General features: G+C 40.6%; 1 protein-coding gene across 2 annotated transcripts in view; it reads left to right on the top strand.

Annotated features, from left to right (window-relative positions):
- The first annotated feature begins 283 nt into the window (after positions 1-283).
- prkcz (protein kinase C, zeta) overlaps positions 284-21,719 on the top strand; it is a 480,227-nt gene continuing 458,791 nt past the window's right edge. For both annotated transcript variants that reach the window (XM_080182477.1, XM_080182476.1), the window contains exon 1: positions 284-718. In XM_080182477.1, coding sequence (XP_080038603.1) covers positions 645-718 — 74 coding nt within the window. In that variant the 5' untranslated portion in view covers positions 284-644. The remainder of the gene's footprint in view (positions 719-21,719) is intronic.

Raw genomic sequence — 21,719 nt, 5'->3', positions numbered from 1 at the left:
GATTGGATGCTCCAATCTACTGGCTGAAAATAAAACCGTCCCTCCTCCTATTGGCCGGGGCTTTGTTTGTTCCCGATTGGTCAAAGGTGGGTTTCGGCCTCTCCGCTTCTCGGGATTGGCTGCGGGAGGGACAGGTATGCCAGGGCTGGCGCGTGATTGGTTGTTGGGCACGGGAGCTCTGCGAGGACGGCGGGGGGAGAGGGACGGAGATTGTCGGTTAACCTGCAACCGCCATTTGTCCGGCGCGAGCATAATTTTCCGTTTGGGTCCCCCCCCCCCCCCCCACCGCCTTCCCTGCGCGGAAAGCTCGAGACTCGGTTAGGGGCTGTCGACAGCAACAAGTTCCACTGGGGAAAGTACAACAACTTGGTGATGTTTCGTCTTAACTTTGAGGAAAAACAAAAAAACGAAACGTCCCCGAAAGGCTTTTATTTTTGATTTATGCTGAAACTCGATTTGTATTTCTGATAAATCGGTCTAGATTTTTCTTCAACATCTGAATTTACCTCTAAAAGAAGAAGAAACTTGGATTTATACGAGAGAAAGAGAGAAGAGGGGAGTGAGTGAGAGGCGCTTTCCTTATTTCTTGTTTCAAAGTTTGTGCTCCTGGTTTACTTTGAACCCGGCGGAGTTTGGGTTGTGTCATGCCTACAAGAACGGATGATAACATGGAGTATGGAACAGGTGACTCGATCAAAGTGAAAGCTCACTATAATGGGTGAGTAAAGCAACCTGACACTTAAAATAACCTAATCTCTTCCCACACTAAACCACCGGCATCATTCACACTCTCAACATTCAAGCCGCATCACAGAAAATTAACAACGTTTTTTTTAAAAAGGAAAAAATGAAGCCTATTCGTTTTATCACAGACTTAAAACTTTTTGCTATTTTATTTTATTGACATCCATCGTGCTGTATGGTTTATGGTTACAGGAGAAGAGTTGCTTTTTTAAAACTTATTAATCATTCTATATCTTACAATACGAATTTGGCTTTGATTGTACTGGACATGTTGTCTAAAAACATAGCTTGTATAAGAATGTTGGGACTGATATATGTGTTAAATATGTACCGTTTGTGTTTCTTGTAATTTAAATGCTGATTGAACTATATGTCTGAGAGATATGCTGGTTAGCTGCATTGGCCATACTAAGTGCTCCCTCAGTGTACCAGAATAGATGTATGACTATGATGACTAGGGACTTTCACAGTAACTTCATTGCAGTGTTAATGTAAGCCTACTTGTGACACAAATAAATAAACATAACTAATTTATTAATCCTTCCTTTAGTATGGATGTTGTTGCATTACCCTTTAGTATGTATGTTGTTAGAGATCAGCTGCAAATATTATTACTATGATGGCTGACAACACACAAAACTGCCCTCCAGCTGACTGTGATTTATTTAATTTTGCAATAACTGTAACTCATTAATTTGCATATTGGGCTCTGTCTGCTTAATTTGAATCTTTAGATATTACAGCCTTCCATTGGCTTATGGCTGGCTGAAAATTTCTTCAAGATTCATTTGCCATTGTGTTGCTCTTAGGCTGTGACATTATGAACAAATGCCCAACTACAACTGAATAGAATGCCAAACATTAGCCTTGATTTCGGGTTGCTGAATCCCAACTGAGCCAAGCAAACTAGTAGGATTTTGGTTTGTGAAATTAGATTTTAAAAAGATGCATTTGTAACAACTTCTTTACAGAGCATTTAATGTCATTAAACTTTACAAGACACCTCAGAGGAGCATTTATTAAACAAAGTATGATGCAAATATGTATTTGGTCAGATGACCAAAGCTTGATCAAAAATGCTAGGTTTTAAGAAGCATTTTAAAGGAGAAAACTAAGGTGGAAAGTTGTAGGGAGAGAACTCCAGAGTTTGAGGTCTAGGCAACTGAAGGCAAGACTACCAATGTTGGAGTAATAACAATTGGAAATGCACAAAAGACCAGAGTTAGATGACTGCAGATGCCCTGCATGGTTGTGTGATTGGTAGATATTACAAAGCAAGGGATGGGCAAGACCATGGAGGGATTTGAAAAGGAATTTTAAAATCAGGTCTTGCTTGACAAAGAGTTAGTATAGGTCAGTGACCATAGAGATGTTATTGGAATTGGACTTGTTTTGAGTTAGGATAGTTGAGTTTTGGATGGGTTCAAGTTACAGAGGGTGGAATGTGGGAGAGCAAGCAATGGTGAACTTACAGTTAGTGGGACCCTTTGTTCAGCTTCATTTTTGTACTGTCCCCCTCCCACCACCCAAAGGCTGAAGCCAAGGAAATACGCCCATTTTGTGCAATGGGGTGGTTACATTTGTGGCTGTATGTGCAGTCTGAAATTCCCAGATCAACCTACATGGAATTCAGTCAGAGAGGATGCACCAAACAGGGTGGATTTTCCAGTCTTGCCCATGATGGCACTAGTTGTGAACAAGAATGGAAAATTTGGTGTTCTAGCAAACTTCATTCATTCTCAACGGCACCAGAAAATCCCAGTTGCAAATGAGTATCAGATTTTGGCCATTATCCTTTTTACAAGTATGCAGAAGGGATGAAAGCATGAGGTTTTGCGTAAAATAAAGATTTGATGTCTTGATGCAGAATTTTGAGAGGGTATGGATTTGATGTTGAGGGGATTGTGGGCTCAATCTGTTCCAGTAATAGTCTTTATGAAGTCTGTAAAGTGTGTCAGTTGAGTACTGCTGTCTTTCTTTCACACAGTTGACACTGATTCAACAACTATGTCTCAGATTGTTGACAGAGAACAATTCTCACTCTGTGTAGCCAGGCCAATAATTTACAAAGTTACAGAAATTTCAGAAAGTGCTGCCAACAATGTGTGCAGCAACAATGCATTTTTTAGCTGGCTCCAGTAGGTACGTGTGTGTCACTTTACCCGCTCCTTCCTGCCTGCCTGTCCTAGACAATTACTTGGTTTGCTACTGTGTTAGATTGATAATAGAAGTGAGCTTCATTGCCTCAGTAACCTTTCTTATAACTCACTTTGTTTCATTGCTCATTTCTGTTCTTACTTCATAAAGACAGGAAAGGATTTGAGGATATTTTGTTTTGGAGAGCTCTGTATTTAGGTGAGAAAAAATATGCAGTTTAAAAGAAATATAAAAGCAAACAAGTATTTAGGTGGATGAGTTTAGATTCCCCCTGTTTGTTCTTTTTCTGTTTTTTTTCCTCCAGTTTAAACCTTCATGAATGTGTTGCCCAGTCACCAGTGGCTGTTTTGTTATTGTTGGAGTAGGCCTGTATCCATGGTGTCTCCATCTGATTCTGTTTAGGGGCTTTGGTTTAGGCTGTAAGTGAAATGTAAGTATGAAGCTAATAACTGAGTGTCAGTGAAGAGATGGTTACGTGGTGTATTATAGTTTGCTTGAGCAGTTTGAGTTGCTGTTGTTGCAGCACACATGTTGTGGCCTGGAGCTTTTAATAGTGATTGTAAAAGGCCCCAGCGTTCCTTCCATCACATCCTTGGCCAGGAATATCTCCAGTTCCTGCTGTCTGCCATTGGCATTTGTACTTCCTCGTGAACCTGCTCCTGGGCCTGGCAAAGTGCACCATTTACAGGTCCAGGCAGTGGGCGATCGAGGGGGCCATCCATCCTGACTGTCTGCCTCTTTACTGCAGCTATGTTCGCGGCCAGGTGTCCCTGGAGAGGGAGCATGCGGTATCCTCGGGCGCAGTTGACGCCTCCCGCGCCTGTTGGGCACCGCTGGGGCTGGGGTGCATTACTGATCCTAATAATCACATTTTAATTTGATGTTTTCAAGTTTCCTTTGCACATTGATTTTGTTTGGGCTGTTCCTGTTCCTTTTGGGGAGCTGCCCCTTTTACTTTGCCCTGATTTAACTTGAGTTTGTTTATTTGGTTTGACCTTAGAGGCCATTGGCATTTGTTGAAATGATTTTCGGGCTGATTTCCCAGACCATCATTAAAGATCATTGAGTTGGAAAAAACAAGACTGACACTTTAATCACCTCTCCTCTTTTCTCTTTTTGTCTGTTATCATTTCTAGGAAGTGTTTTGGGATTTTTTTACAATGCTGAAAGGTGCTATGGAGATGTAAGTTGTTGTTTTTTGTGCCAGTGTCAGTGAGTGAAACAGCAGATAATTGAATTTTCTGTTGTCTTAAACTTGATTGTGATGACAGATGAATAACTTCAGCCATGTTTGGAAAAATTACTGACTCGCGATTGAATCACTTTTATCATTTCCTCTTTAGTACCTTTTGGGTTAGTTTGTTTTCAATTTCCTCCATGTTTTTAGAGATTTTAGAATCCATTATTAAAGATGAGATCACAGAGTACTTGGAAATGCATGTTTAAAGTAGGACTGAGTCAGCACGGCTTTGTCAAAAGGGCGTCATGTCTGCCAAATCTGTTAGAGTTTTTTGAGGCAGTAACAAGGAAGTTAGATAAAGGAGAACCTGTTGACGTGATTTATTTAGATTTCCAGAAGGCCGCCTTGGAGACTGTTAAATAAGTTAAGCACCCATGGTGTTAAGGGTAAGATCTTGGCATGGATAGAGGATTGGCTGATTGCAGAAGACAAAATCCCCACAGTGCAGAAGGAGACCCTTCAGTCCTTTGAACCTGCATCAACAACAATCCCACCCAGGTACTATTCCCATAACTTCACAAAATTACCCTAGTCATCCTGACACTAAAGAATGATTTAGTATGGCCAATCAACCTAACCTGCACATCTTTGGAGCATGGGAGGAAATCTGAGTACCTGGAGGAAACCCATGCAGACATGGAGAGAATGTGCAAACTCCACATAAACAGTGATCCGAGGCTTGAATGGAACCCGGGTCACTGGGCACTGTGAGGCAGCAGTTCTCATCACTGTGCCACTGTAAAGGGTCTTTTTCAGGATGGCAGCTGGTGACTAGTGGTGTGCCTCTGGGGTCAATGCTGGGACCGCAACTTTTCACAAAATACATTAACGATTTGGAGGAAAGAACTGAAGGCATTGTTGCTAAGTTTGCAGATGATACAAAGATATGTAGAGAGACAGGTAGTATTGAGGAAGCCGGGGTGGGGGTGCTGCAGAACGACTTGGACAGTTAGGAGAGTTGTCAAAGAAGGAACATAATTTGGAAAAATGTGAAGTTATGCACTTTGGAAGGAGGAATGGAGGCATAGACTATTTTCTAAATGGGAAAATGCTTAAGAAATCAGAAACACAAGGGACTTGGGAGTCTTTGTTCAAGATTCTCTTAAGGTTAACATGCAGGTTCATTTGGCAGTTTGGAAGGCAAATGCAGTATTAGCACTCATGTCGAGAGGGCTAGAATACAACAGCAGGGATGTACTCCTGAAGCTGTATAAGGCTTTGGTTAGACCTCATTTGGAATATTGTGAACAGTTTGGGCCCTATATCTAAGGAAGAATGTGCTGGCCTTGGAAAGGGTCCAGAGGAGGTTCACAGGAATGATCCCAGGAATGAAGAGCTTGTCTTGTGTGGAACGGCTGAGGATTTTGGGTTTATACTCGTTGGATTTTAGAAGGATGAGGGGGGATCTTACAGGACACTGTGAGGCTTGGATAGAGTGGACGTGGACGGCATGTTTCCACTAATAGGAAAAACTAGAAGCAGAAGACACAACCTCAGGCTGAAGGCATGATCCTTTAAACAGAGATGAGGAGGAATTTCTTCAGCCAGGGAATGGTGAATCTGCAGAACTCTTTGCCGCAGAAGGCTGTGGAGGCCAGGTCAATGAGTGTTTTTATGACAGAGATAGATGGGTTCTTGATTGATAAAGCGATCAGGGGTCATGGGGAAAAGGCAGGAGGATGGGAATGAGAAAAATAACAACCGTGATTGAATGGTGGAGCAGAATCGATGGGCCGAGTGGCCTACTTCTGTTCCTATATCTTATAGACATGGTCTATGTCTTTGTGGCTCTCTAGCTTTGTAATCTCCACAAACTCCATAGTCCTTTGGGATATGTGCACGCTAATCCTGGCCTCTTGTGCGTTCCCAGCTGTGCTCGCTCTCCCGTTGGTGGACGAGCCTTTAATTGCCTTGGCCTCAAGCTCTGGAATTCCCTTTTAACACTCTTTCTTCCCTCACATTTTTTCAGGATTCCTTAAAGCCCATCTCTTTGACCAAGTTTTTGGTCATTTGATATATCTCCTTATATGGTTCAGTATCATACAATGTTTTATAATGTTTCTGTAAATTCTGGGATCTTTTATTATGTTCAAGGCACTACGTAAATATATGGTGTTATTAAAATATATCTACCTGTATTACCAGCCTTTCCATAAACTCCTCAACTCTCATGCTATGCTTCTTATTGGTCACTATGTTTTCTAATTTTATGCCACCTGTAATGTTTAAGATTCTATAACTAATCAAGGTAATCATATTTCAAAAAGTGCAGTGATCCTAATATCAAATCTTGGGGAACACCACTGCAAATATCATTCTGCACCTAGGAGCTGCTCTTCCCTTTAGTTCCAGGAGCTGTTTTTTGCTTTCAGGACTAGTATTGGTTAATTGTCAAAGTCCATATACTTGTGATCAACCATACCACCCTCATTAACCATGCCCTTCATCAAAGCACTCAATTGTTTTAGCTAAACAAATTTTGTTAACAAATCTGGGCTGAATTTGCATTTATTTGTCTCAAGTGTCATTTATTGTTTTGCTTGTACCTTGCACACTGAACTTTCCTTATCACCAGGAGTTAGATTGTCTGAAATTAATTACTGGGTTTATTCATCTATGTTATTTAAACATGGGTGTGGTGTTTTCAATACAAAAGTGTTAGAAGAATGAGGATATAAAATCTGCAGTTTCTGCTCTTAATTCCCTCAGCAACAGAAGAATAAAACATTGATTAAACAAGAAAAAGTATAATACAAACAAACTGTTCCATCATCCCACTATATTTTTACAGATTTATACAAATTTGTAAGGATACACAAGTTACAACATCTATTTTGGACTCTCATGTTCACAGTAACTACACAGTCCATATAAACCAATTGGTGAATTGTGGTCAGACACTCCACACTCTGAAACAATGCTAGATGGCACCCAAAGTAATATTTATGAACTAACCCAAATTAAAAACCTAACCCAAAGGTACTAGTGTGAAACGGTCAATCCTGGGTCAGTAATTTCTCTAAACAATAGCTGAAATTATTTCCTCTGGCATTAGTTAACTAACAAATTTAAGACATTGTAAAATTCGATTATCTGCTGTTTCACTCACTTGACACTGGTGCAGAAGACCCGTGACTGCGTGGAAGGAGACCCAAAGATGTGCGGGTTAGGTCAATTGACAATGGTAAATTGCCTCTTAGTGTTGAGGATCAGTGGGGTAAATATGTACGGTTACAGGGATAGAGCCCGGGTGAGATTGTTTTGTTGGTGCAGGCCCGATGGGCTGGTATCTATGATTCTATTTCTCAGCAATTTCCCTGCCCAGGCAATTATCACACTGTGAGCCAACTGATCTTACTAGAACTGTCTTTCACACAAGGGTTTACAATCTCTAGGAGCATATCTTGGCACTGTCTCCCAAATGACACTTTTTCTCAGAGATGTCTTCACCAAGGATTCACCTTCTTTTGATATTTCTTGCCAGAATTGCCATGTGCACTCAAGCTTTGCCATCGCCTTCCGCATACACATCTGGATACCCGGTCATAACAACAGAACACCTCTGCTTCACAGGCCCATACCAAGGAGTCACCAACCTTCTTGCCACTATAGATCTTTGGCTTCTCACAAGCTGCCTTTGCTTTCTGTTTATTTTCTGCAGCTTTGATTTTTGGAATCTCCCTTTTTGATCCTAACTCTTAACTTCACTGAACATAACATTTTTTCAGATTCTTCTTCTTGTGTCCTCTTCTTGGAACTTGCTTTGATCTCTCTCCCTGGTTTCAAGACCTTTAGAACATAAGAACTAGGAGCATGAGTGGCCTCTCGAGCCTGCTCTGCCACTCAATAAGATCATGGCCGATCTTTTCATGGACTCAGCTCCACTTACCTAGCCGCTCACCACAACTCTTAATTCCTTTACTTTTCAATAATCTATCTATCCTTGCCTTAAAAACATTCAATGAGGTAGCCTCAACTGCTTCATTAAATAGGGAGTTCCACAGATTCACAACCCTTTGTGCGAAGAAGTTCCTCCTCAACTCAGCCCCCAATCTGCTCCCACTTATTTTGAGGCCGTGGCCCTTAGTTCTAGTTTCACCTGCCAGTGGAAAAAACCTCCCTGCTTCTATCTTATCTATTCCCTTCATAATCTCTTTTTAGCATAATTTCTGCTCTCTGCAGTCTTAGCTCATGTCCAGATAACATTTTCTTGAATCATTTGACCCCTTTCACAGAGTGTTTCACTTTTATTTTAATTTGCCCTCTTGAGTAGGCACAGGATTAGCTTTAAATGAAAGATATGAAAAAAGCAAATTGTGCAGGGCCAGTTCCTGGCCTGGTAAAGAAAATATGTCCCAACTGTGCATGTGCAACCATTCTTCAGCTGGCACATATGCAGAACCCGAAGATTTTTAAAAAAAAATGATCTATGCATGTGTGATATTTTTGGGACCAGGGCAAATGCAGTAATGCTTGATTTCTGTTCTTTTTAAAGAATAAGTATTATTTTCTCTTGCAACTGAAATAGCTACACATTTAATAAGTATGTTTGGCAGCTTAGTCCAAAGTGTGATCCGATAGAAAGTTTACACCAATGCTATTAAGAATCCTAAAGGTTATTTGGATATAGACATGACAAGCTGTTATCTCATTGTGCCTTCGGTGATCTTTAGTAGATTTTCAACCTGCTCCTTTCCTAAAGCCATGTAAAACTGTTCCCTTTGAGATTTATGCACTTGTCTTTGGAATGTTATTATTTGCTCTCTTCATGAACCTTCCAGATACTGCATTCAGCAGACAGTTTAACATCTTGGCACTTCAACATTTACTCATCATATTGGGGCACTCCTTTTGCTACAGCAGTGTTTCATTATAAATCCACCCCGAAACTAACCAGGAGTGCATTAGAATAATTGGGTGTAGCGGCAATAAAGACATAAATGAGAGTTTCAGCAGTGGATGAGCTGAGACAAGGGAAGTTGAGCACTGTTATGGAGGTGGAAGTAAGTGGTCTAAATGATGACATGAACATGAGAGTGGAAACTGATCTCGGGATCAAGTATGCTACAGAGACTGTGAACAGACCAACTTAACCTCAGACTTAATTACATAACCAGGAATTGGAGTTTGGAATGGGGACTGAATACTATCGCTTCAGTCTTAAAATTTATTTGGAGGAACTTTCTGCTTATTCAGTACTCAATATTGGATGAGCAGTCTGATAATTTAACAGCAGTGGAGAAATTAAGAACTGTGCTGCAGTGCTGAGAGCTGGGTGTTGTCAGCATTAAAGTGAAAATTAATTTCATGCCTTTGGATGATGTCATTAGGGCAGCATGTAGACGAGAAACAGAGGGCCAAGGATAGAGCCTCAGGAGACTTTGAAGGTAATGGTGCAGGAGCTGGAGGAGAAGCCATAGCCAGAGTATCACTTTCAATTTTTGGATAGAAAATAATAGAATTAGATGAGAGCTGCCCCACCCAACTGGATGACAGTAGATATACATTGGAGGACGATGTTGTTCTCAACTCTATTAAATGGGTTTGAGAAGACTATTGTACTGGAGAAAATGAGCTGGGATTTATCTTTGCAATGCAGAATGATCCTGGAATAACAGGTAGGACCCAGTGGTGTTTTATGTAGTCCAGCCAGTTTTACGGGGTCATTAAACCAGTTGACCACCATGTCCTTTCAAATCTGTATGCCTTGGATTTAAGAGTGTGGCGGTGAATGGTTTTCGCAGAAGTTGTCAAAATGAGAGTAATGGTTTTATTGGGGATTTAGACATCAAAGGTGCAGGTGAGGGAGTGTTCCTTTCAGTTTAAGGAATTTGAAATTGTGTTTTAGAGACGAGACAAGAACTGAATAAGAGAAAGTAACCAAAAATGTAGTGAGAGTTTCTGAGGAGCCTTTGGCAGATAGATCGTGAGTTATCTATGGTCAGAATGATTTGAAGGCTGTTGATTGAGTGAGAAGAGGAATTGCAAAGGGCTTGTTCTCTGTGAGCAATGAGGAGCTTATAGAAGTAGGATGAATCAAATGTAATGCATTGGATGTGAGGTAGGCATAGATTAGTGAGGATGGAAGAGAGACTGAGTGGGACATTGTTCAGGCAGTGGAATTTTGGTAAGTTTGAATTTGTATTCTGTGCTGCTTAGGACAGTATTATGATTGGGTTTCTCAAGAAGTTGGAGGTGGCTCATTCATTCAATTTATAAAAAACTGGACACTTTTATGTATCTGATTGCACAGTTAATTTAAGAATTTTCTTCATTGGGGATTTTTGCCTATTCCACAGCATGATGGACATAAGCTTTTTAAAAATTTTAGTGCTTTTTAATCTCTTAATTGAGAGTTAATTCTCTCAGAATTTTTATTCTGTTCAAGTAGCATCCTATTCTATTTGCTGTCTAACCTGCTTAGCCAAATATCTTAAATGAAAATAGTGTAGAAATTGTTTAAATGTTCCCTTGGGCATTTTGGCTAACTATGGGCAGAGCTTTGATTATAATGTAGAGCAGAAGTATTCAGACTTTATTTTTGCTGAGCTCACCCTCTTTGGAGTTTCATGCCCTTCATCCCCTCTTTAAGAAACAGTAGGTAAAAAAATGCATATCTATCAGTAACACAAAATGAACAATAAAAAAATCAGCTTATTTTTCACTGCTTCTTATAGAAAAGAAAATCAGACATGCTGTAAAACAGACTACCTGTTAGGTATGTATCACTTTTGTCCTGGCGGTAACATTAATTTCACAGCCTGATTTTTTTTGTTACTTAGAACAAGGTTTTATTTTCTTGGTCACCATAGTAAAATGCTCAAGATAAAACCAGATTTATACAGTATCAGTACAATTGAACAGATATGAGCATAGGGCCAGGGCAAGACACTCTGTCAGAGTTGATGCAATCTTAGTGGCCAATTGGCTTCCTTCTGCAGTGCAATGATTCTATGGTTTAAATACTTGATGACTTGCCCTCACCTCCCCTCATTTGAGTAGTGTGAGCCCAGCTTACAGTTCATGAAATCTCTTTGATTTTGCAGCGATTCAACTACAAATCTGATACCATAGCTTCTATGTTTCGTCTCTAATGTAAAACAAACAATGTCCACTGATGCATTGAAGCAAAGTGGGCAAGTATTTCAGTAGCACGTTTAGAGAACTTTGGAAACTCTTTGAATTGACAGCCACTAATCAGGAAACATAACTTCAAGATTGTCTATAAACAGACTCACTAGCTCTGTCAATTGAAGACTGATGGCAAGCTTGGCAGTTGCTACAAGTTCCTCAAATTGATTTTTAGATTTTAAGTCAGATGAAATTGGGCAATTTGTTCCCTCTTTAAAGAGAATTTTTGTAAAATTTTCAATAATACTTATACTGTTTTGCAATCCATGATAACTGAAAATAATGTTGGGAATGCAGTTGCATTGTCTTGTAGCATCCAGTTACATAATTTTTTGGTAAAGCTCTATTTTTTTGAACACGATGGAAATCTTACTGTCTTTACCTGACAAAGGTTCAGTTTATTGACGATGTCAGAAGTCAGTCAAATAACCCAGTAAAACCTGCAAGAAATCAAGGAAATGGTGGTAAAATGTTGATTCATAGTTGATCAAAAACAAGTGGCTCTCCTTCCTGTATTTGCATATTATTGCCAAAATTTTATCAGGAGACTGCAATTCAACTTCTTTGATCATCGTCACCTGCTCTTTCAGATGAAAGGCTTTTATTTGGGGGAGAAAAATCTTTGTGCTTTTATCTTTAAGAGCATGATATTTGGTCTTCCAATGATATTTTAATTTGCTTTGTTTTAATCTATCACTACACTACAGTGATTGGACTGTAGGAAGAAATCGGAGATCTGGAGGAAAACCAGCGCTGATGCAGGGAGTACATGCAAACACAATAGTGACCCAAGGATGGAGTTGAATCCAGATCCCTGCGAGGCAGTAGTGCTAACTACTGTGCTGCCCTATTCTGAGTAAAAACTTCACAAACAACATATTGTATTTGATCAGTGGAAACTGTTTTCCATTTGCAAAAACAACCAACAACCCTTTGTTTCTGGTCACCAAGCTAATTTTGGATCCAATTTGCCACCTTCCCCAGTATCCCAAGAGATCTCAACTTTCTAACCAGTTTTCCTTGTCAAATGTCTTACTTATGTCAAGCTTTTTGAGTATTATTGGAGCTGCAGTCATCCAGACCAGCACAGAATAATCCATCATAGCCCTTTTGTAATAAGACCAATGTGCAAATAATTTGGAAGGGAAATTGTAAGTTCACTAATCATTATATGATTGGTACATGTAATCAAAGAAAATAACAGAGATGGATTTTTATGAAGGTGTGACTAGTGCGGTTGACAGAGGGGAGCCAGTGGATGATTTCCACAAGGCGTTAGATAAGGTGCCTCACAAAAGGTCGCTGTAGAAGATTAGGGTACAAGGAGTTGGGGGTAAAGTGTAGCATGGATTGAGGCTTGGCTATCTAACAGGAAGCAGAGAGTTGGAATCAATGGGTGCTTTTCTGGTTGGCAGTTGGTGACTACTGGCGTGCTGCAGGGATTGGTGCTGGGGCCTCAGCTGTTTACAATATATATAGACGATCAGGAGGAGGGGACTGAGTGTAGGGTAACAAAGTTTGCTGATGACACAAAGATGAGTGGGAAAGCGAATTGCATGGAGGACACGGAAGGTCTGCAGAGAGATTTGGATAGGCTGAGTGAGTGGGCGAGGATCTGGCAGATGGAGTATAACATTGGCAAATGTGAGGTCATCCACTTTGGAAGAAATAATAGTAAAATGGAATATTATTTAAATGGTGAAGAATTACAACATGTTACTGTGCAGAGGGACTTGGGGGTCCTTGTGCATGAATCACAAAAACTCAGTCTGCAGGTGCAGCAGGTGATCAAGAAGGCAAATGGAATGTTGGCCTTTATTGAGAGAGGCATAGAATATAAAAGCAGGGAGGTCTTGCTGCAACTGTACAAGGCACTGGTGAGGCCGCAACCAGAATACTGTGTGCAATTTTGGTCCCCTTATTTGCGAAAGGATAAATGGCCTTGGAGGGAGTACAGAGAAGGTTCACCAGGTTGATACCGGAGATGAGGGGGTTGGCTTATGAGGAGAGATTGAGTAGATTGGGCCTGTACTCGTTGGAGTTTAGAAGGCTGAGGGGTGATCTTATACAGACATATAAGATAATGAAGGGGCTAGATAGGATAGAGGCAGAGACATTCTTTCCACTTAGAAAGGAAACCAGAATTAGAGGGCACAGCCTCAAAATAAGGGGGGGTTCAGTTTAGAACAGAGTTGAGGAGGAACTTCTTCTCTCAGAGGGTGGTGAATCTTTGGAATTCTCTGCCCATTGAAGTGGTGGAGGCTACCTCGTTGAATATGTTTAAGTCACGGGTAGATAGATTTCTGATCGCCAAGGGAATTAAGGGTTATGGGGAGCAAGCGGGTAAGTGGAATTGACCCACTTCAGATCAGCCATAATCTTATTGAATGGCAGGGCAGGCTTGAGGGGCTAGATGGCCTATTCCTGCTCCTATTTCTTATGTTCTTATTATTGCTTGGCACTTGTGTGGCATGAATGTTACTTGCCACTGATCACTCGAGCCTGAATGTTGTCCAGGTCTTGCTGCATGTTGATATGCAATATCTGAGGAGTCACAAATGGCACTGAACGCTGCAAACATTCCAACAACTGACCTTACGATGGAGGGAAGATTATTGATGAAACAACGGAAAATATTTGAGCATAGGGTGCTACTTCTAGGAATTCCTATAGCAATATCTTGGGGCTGAGATGAGTGACCTTCAATAATCCCAACTATACTTAGTTGTGCTGGCTATCACTCCGACTTACGGAGAGTTTCCACCAATTCCCAGTGACTTCAGTTTTACCAGGGCTGTTTGATACCTCATTTGGTCAAATGCCGCCTTGGTGTCAAGGGCAATCACACTCACTCACCTCTTGCGGTCAACTCTTTTGTCCATGTTTTAACCAGTCTACAATAAGATCAGGAGCCAAGTAATCCTGGTGGAGTACAAACTGAGCATCAATGAGCAGAATATTCCTACAACACCAGGTTTTAGTCCAACCTATTTGTTTGATAATATACTCACAAGCTTTCGGGGTTAGCCCCTTCGTCAGGTGAATTTTTACAGCATTCTTAAAAAGTAAAATAAAACTTAAAAGAAATTTTAGAGGGGGGAAAATAATAAAAGAGGCTGAATCGTGGCAGTAAATCCAAGCCAAAGCCAAAAATAACACACCCTAATTAAGACTGACAATTTGAGGACATTACAGTGTGTTCTAAGATCAATGATCAAATCCCCAGCTCAAGTCAAATTCTGCTGACGAAGGGGCTAACCCCGAAAGCTTGTGAGTATATTATCAAATAAATAGGTTGGACTAAAACCTGGTGTTGTCAGACTTTTCACTGTGTTTACGCCAGTCCAACGCCGGCATACCCACATCAGAATATTCCTGGCAGTGTCTTCCATCATTTTTGATCTAGAGGAGGCTAATGGGGCGATAATTGCTTAAAGTTATCCTGCTTATTGTGGACAGATCATACTTGGACAATTTCTACATTGTGGGGTCGAGGCCAGTTTGATAGCTGCACTAAAACAGCTTTTTGGCTAATTGACCATTTGGCCAATTCATGTTGTGTAGAACCAGCCATAGATAAGTTAGGCCGTAATGGGACATCACCTTTGTAGCATGTCTTGAGCAGCCTGTACATATGTGGAAATTCACTATCATATACACCACATAGCAGCTTATTAGTCTTGCATGGGTCTAGCAGATTTTTTTTGTGACTTTCATTCAGGTCAGATTGTGCAGACCTGTTTGCCAGCTGGCCCGATGAATACAGATTTGGATATGTCATTAAGAACAGCATGCATTTTGTTAATATGTTATTGCTGGTTAAGGGTGACAACTCCAATCATTTTGTCTGACTTACATAATATGTATGTCTGGGTTGGCCTTGAGGCCTTGCAACACCACCAAATATTCATGCTGCATGTAAGAATCAGACAAGCCATTGGGTACCCCAGAATATATATCTGCTAGATAAGCTAAATTGTTGTTCTTTTTGAAATTTGACATTCTTGTATCTGTCCCCGATGAATGCAAGATAAAAAGTTTGGTAGCATGTCTGTTCTTACAGCAATATCTAAAATTTGAATGTTCATAAACCAGAAGCGTAATCCAGGGGATAATTATCTTCATCTTGAATCATTTAATGTTGAAAACCATTTAGGTTACATCTATAAATCTGCACCATATCTGAGTGGGTATATCAACTAATTAACTAGGAAAATGAGAATGTTTATTGAAAAATTTATTTAGCCAGTATGTTCACGATGTGAAAATACACATTGCTCCAAGTCTGCTATTTTGGATCCTCGACTATAGATAGTTCTTGTATACAACAAAAATAAATAAATAATTGTTGTTCAGTCAGCAGTTTCACCACAGAATTTGACTTGAGCTGGGGATTTGACCATTGATCTTAGAACACACTGTAATGTCCTCAAATTGTCAGTCTTAATTAGGGTGTGTTATTTTTGGCTTTGGCTTGGATTTACTGCCACGATTCAGCCTCTTATTATTTTCCCCCCTCTAAAATTTCTTTTAAGTTTTATTTTACTTTTTAAGAATGCTGTAAAAATCCAGTTTGTGACACTTGAAGAACTGTGCACAGTGATGGTTGGGAATAAAAAAGAAGTTGCCTATTAAAATCTGCAGCATATAAAATCTACTGAGCGTGTTTTCAAAGAAGTGCTTTATTAAGTGCTAATCTGGATATTTCAGTGATTCAGCAAATAATTTCAATCATGCTGGTGTGAATTGGAATGGTGGTTAGTATTTTAAGTTAATGATTTTAAAATGGTGTGAATACCATTATGTTCTTTGGCCAGACCCCGGGATATGAGGGGAGTCTGCTTAGGGAGCAGGAATGTTTTGTTTAGTTACATGTTGAAATTAAAATCATTGCTTTTGGAATAAAGCCCACAAGATTCCATAGAATTTGAACAAGCACAATCAATTTTATTACCAAATCCATTCCACAGGGATATTGCCCATATGCACCCCCTGTCTCAAACAGGATTGTGCTTTTCTCCTTCATCACTGAAGGAACTGTCTTTCAAAAGCATTGCAATTTTAGATCATGTTCTGAACCCTTCACTGGAGTCAAGTTGGATAACATGCTACATTAAAAAAAAATCAAGCATGGCACAGCTGCCAGTGAAGACAACATTCTTCCTGCGTTCCTTAAATACTGTGACCCATGTGTCTGCTGCTGATTGGTTCAATTCCTCATAAGGGTTATCTGCAGAGGAAAACTGACATTTCCAAAGTCATCGGCATCCCAAAACCAAGCAGAGATCCAAACTCACTTTCAAGCTACTGACCAATATCTTTGCACTCTGTGCTGCAAAGTCTTAAGAGTATCTTACAAAAATAGAGCCAGAAGTGGAGAAAATCTTGAGAGCTGAACAAGCCAGCATTTGTTGAGGGCAGAGTACATGTAAACAGTTGCTTGTTCTAACCACCTTAGTTGAAAATGACACAATAGGCGTCTTTCTCAACCTCACTGTAGTATGATGCTGTCTGGTACACTGGTCTCCTGTTAAAATCTCAAAGCCCTCTCTCTGTGGGTTACTGACATAGTTGGTTCAGAGTGCACATGGGTAATGAGACAAGTGCCTGGAGAAAGAGTCCAACAATTTCCCAAGGATCTGTTCGAGCCCAACTCTTTTCAGTCTCTATATCAACGATCTGCCTTCAACCCTGTCTCGGAACTTCAAGTATGCTGATGTATTGTGCCTCCTGGGTTTGGACATTTTCTAAACTAGAGATAATGGTAAGCAAGGATGTAAAGCTGGCAAACTATTGTAAGACATGGCAACCTGCAGCAGCAAAACAGTCTCAAGTACATTCCAACTTCAAACGCAGGACCAAGAGGGAATTCCACATTGCCTTGAATGGCAAAAGACTGAATCAATAACAACATGCTGTTACCCTTAACTGAATACCAACATACAAAAAGCATCTGACCAAGACAGCAGCCAAGATCAAAACGTGAAACAATCTCCTCAGCAAACTTGTTGCCTGTTTATGGGGTGCAGATGCCCAGCTTTTGCCATGTTCAGTTGACTGCAGAGTACTGTACATCAGTATGATGCAGCTTATCCTTTATCAGTCTTGTAGATACCCAGCTCAACATAACAATGTGCATCATTTTGGGTACATTCTGATTGACTGAACTCTGCCTCTCAGTTCTGAGCAACATCCCACCCCCTCACAGGGAAGGAGAGTGCAATAGGAAAACTCTTGAATAAGGTTTACATGAACCCAAGCCTGCTGTTACACAAGGACTTTTTTAATAATCCATCTGCTTCTTGCATCGTCACACCAGTCTGTATGGCTTAGACCGCTGTGCCAAGAAGTAACTATAATGTGGAGATACCGGCTTTGGACTGGGGTAAGCACAATAAGAAGTCTCTCAGCACCAGGTTAAAGTCCAACAGGTTTATTTGGTACCTCAAGCTTTCAGAGCACTCCCCCTTCATCACGTGAGTGGGAGTTCTGTTCACAAACAGGGCATATATAGACAGAAACTCAATTTACAAGATAATGGTTGGAATGCGAGTCTTTAGAGGTAATAAAATCTTAAAGGTACAGACTGTCTGGAGAGAGGGTTAAGCACAGGTTAGAGATGTGTATTGTCTCCAGCTAGTGGGATAACTGTCACTAACTGTCCTGACTGGAGACAATACACATCTCTTTGGTACTTAACCCTCTCTCCACTGACATTGTTTGTACCTTTAAGACTTTTACCTCTAAAGACTTGCATTCCAACCATTATCTTGTAAATTGAGTTTGTGTCTGTATATGCCCTGTTTGTGAACAGAACTCCCACTCATGTGATGAAGGGGCAGTACTCCAAAAGCTTGTGGCTTGTGCTACCAAATAAACCTGTTGGACTTCAACCTGGTGCTGTGAGACTTCTTACCAAGAAATAACAGCAGAGGCCTTGTGGCTGAGGAATAGAACCAATGTGCCACCACTAAAAAACATGGATTAAAAATTATTTCATCATCAAAGATCCCACACCCTGTCTGTCCACCCACCTGGCTTCAATCTACCATGTAAGAAGCCTCTCAACACCAGGTTAAAGTCCAACAGGTTTATATGGTAGCAAATGCCACTGCGCTTTCGTCAGCTAAGTGGGAGTTCTGTTCACAAACAGGGCATATAAAGGTACAAATTCAATTTACATAATGATGGTTGGAATGCAAGTCTTTACAGGTAATCAAGTCTTAAAGGTACAGACAATGTGAGTAGAGAGATGGTTAAGCACAGGTTAAAGAGATGTGTATTGTCTTCAGCCGGGACAGTTAGTGAGATTTTGCAAGTCACTGGGATTACAAATAGTGTGACATGAGCCCAAGATCTCAGTTGAGGCCATTCTTGGCTATCAGTCTCTGCTCAGCAACTCTGCATTGTTGTGTGTCGTGAAGGCCACCTTGGAGAATGCTTACCTGAAGGTCAGAGGCTGAATGCCAACAGGAAGAGAGCACTCTCTTGCCTAGTAATTGTCGAGCAGAGTTCATTCATCCGTTGTTGTAGTATCTGCGTGGTCTCCCCAGTGTACCATGCCTCGGAACATCCTTTGTGTATCAGATAGACAACGTTGGCTAAGTTGCAAGAGTACCTGTACCTGGTGGATGGTGTTCTCACGTGAGATGATGGCATCTGTGTTGATGATCCAGCATGTCTTGCAAATGTTGCTGTGGCAGGGTTGCATAGTGTCATGACACCATACAACCCTGCTACAAGGTTCTTTTTTTAGAGGTGATGGGTGCCTGGAACTCGCTGCCGGGAGGGGTAGTGGAAGCAGATAAAATAGTGACTTTTAAGGGGCGCCGTGGCAAATACATGGATAGGATGGGAATGCAGGGATATGGTCCCCGGAAAGGTAGGGGGTTTTAATTCAGATGGGCAGCATGATTGGTGCAGGCTTGGAAAGCTGTAGGGCCTGTTCCTGTGCTGTAATTTTTGATTTTTTAAAAAATCTGACCATTGCCAGGGAGAGGGATGGAGTCAGGGCATGGATTTTGAAGTCTGGGCAAATGCTGCCACTGTATAGCAAAATCTGGCTATTTTTATACGAAAAGCAATTTGATGTTCTTGTTGTTTGAGTTCCCTCATTTATATGTCAGTTACATTTTTTTTCATTTTAAGTATGCTGCAGGGACTTCTACATTCTCCAGAATGCTCCTTTTGTTGCTTATAAAATATTTTAAAATTATTGGAGCTTTAGCATGTTGTATTAGTATTTATTTTGCTACTGGGAGCTGCCAAGGAGACAAAGATGAATTTTGTGTCCAAAAATACATTTGCAAGTTTTCTGCTGTGGAAACGTACTTGGGAGGGGGAGGTGTAGCAAACTTAATTAGCTCACAAAGAACTTGAGCAAAAATCAGAAAATGAGCTAGATTCGGCTGGAAGTTAGTTTTAAAATTACCAGAAATTAGTGTCTTTCATCAATAACTACAATCCTTTTGTGCAAGGAGTTGCATCTCAGTGTTGCGAAATACTGGTAAAATGTAAGATGCAAATAATAGTGCCAGCGTGAATCATGATAAATACCATATCTAACACACTCACTCTCTTTGCTAATAAAAAAATTTTGGATTATTGGATTACTGCAGCCTGTTGATGTAATTTCTTTCTTCTTCTCTGCTCACTGATTTCTGCCCTTCTCTGGGGACTAATGTGAACTTGCAAAAGATGGCCCAGGTTTGTTATTGTTTTTCTGCATATCTTTTGTATCAGATTGTTGTTTTGGAATTTACAACAACCTATTCTGAAAGTTATGCAGATTATTGCTCAGCTGACTCGTGAAGACATTGACTCACTCAATGGTTGTTGCCAGTATCTGCTGTAAACTGCAGTGTTGCCAATCTCAAAGGTGAATTCTATTTTTCCTTCAATAATAACAGCTTTTTGTGTGCAAGTACCTCTGGCGTATCTAAAACCTTGCTTCCATTGTTTGGTGTTGACAGTGTTAAACGTGTACATATAGAGGGAGATGATGTACTGTCCGTAATTCTCAGTTTTGGATCTTTTGCAGCTTCTTTATCTGTCTGATTTGTCGGGCAAGATGCTGTATTCCAGGGTTGCCACAAAAAAAACATGGCTAGAGTACATCTGATGTAGCCACTACTGTTGAGTTCAATACATTGTGTCCCTATGTGCTAAATTAGCAATCTGTGGAGATTGTAACATTTCAGGAACAGGATGTTCCAATGCTTGCAACGTTGGTTCATGCCTAGTAACAAGGATGGGACCACTTGAGGTTGTTTTGATGGTTCCCCAGATTAGTTCAAAGGTAAGTTTTGGAAAAGTCATGGGAGGAGGGTAGAGAAACTCCAAGCAGCAAAAGTACTGTTGTTAGCTTTGAGGAGCTGAGAAGGGGGCTTGGTGAAGGGAAGCCCTGGCAATGGAAGAGGGCTCAGTGGGGGAAAACCCTGTCAACCAGATTATAGTAGACTACAGCTGAGACATGAGTTTGGAGAAACTTGGGGGCAATGCCAGATCAGTGAAGCAAAGAGCTGTAGTTATGCCATTAAGTAGAGGCTGAGGTGCATACTCAGGAATCCGGGGAGAAGAATTTTGGAAGGCCAAATTGAAACATTGTGGGGTGGGCCATTATTAAAGCCATCCTGGTGGGAGTAATTTTTGGAGAGAACTCCAAGGAGAGATTATTGAAGGTGTGAGAAACACAGCTCACAGTTAAACAATTTAGTCAAGTCAAGTTCTGAAGGAGCAAGATTTTATTTGACGTTCTTGCAAGACCGGGTGTCTAGCGAAATAGGCACACCTCACATAGATTTACAGCACATTTTATACCTTTTTTACAAGCATTGTGATGGCTTTGCAATGTGATGTTCTCTCCTAATTGGTGGTCCCTGTCCCATCTATGTGTTGACATTCTCCTATTGGCTCGAGGTGCCCTAAGTTCCTATCCCATCTAACAATGTCTCCTGTTATCACAAGAGTGCATTAGCAAACTCATCCATCTTATCCAATACTGTTACATGTCCAGTTCAGATTGGCGGTAATCAATCCTTTGCCAACTTAATCACTGCTGTCCCAACCATCTCAGTGACCTTTTCCCCTTTTATGCTTAGTTGTAGAAACAACACATCTTGCAGACCATTTGCTTTTTATAACGTGGGCCTCTTACATTCCTGCAGGATGTGGTGTATGCTTCACTGCACATCACATCTCTGATGTTATCTCTACATTACAGGCAGTCTTTTTATTATCCCTAATTATTGCTGTGTTAGCAGCATCGAACCCTATGTCCTATGTTTGTGACTAAACTCACAGTTGTTTCCATAAAGTGGGTTATCAATATGCCTAACTATATCCAATCTATTTAACTTCAAGCTATTTCTCTATGCTCTACAAATATATGTGTTAACAACATCTTTACCTATTGCTCACAATTCCCCCCTTTTCTTTTTAATTTGTT

Source organism: Carcharhinus amblyrhynchos, unplaced genomic scaffold, assembly GCF_965287045.1.
Source record: "Carcharhinus amblyrhynchos unplaced genomic scaffold, sCarAmb.v2.hapA scaffold_56, whole genome shotgun sequence".
In the NCBI taxonomy this organism is placed as follows: domain Eukaryota; kingdom Metazoa; phylum Chordata; class Chondrichthyes; order Carcharhiniformes; family Carcharhinidae; genus Carcharhinus; species Carcharhinus amblyrhynchos.
The sequence above is the reverse complement of the archived record's forward strand: the minus strand, read 5'-3'. Positions and strand labels throughout refer to the sequence as shown.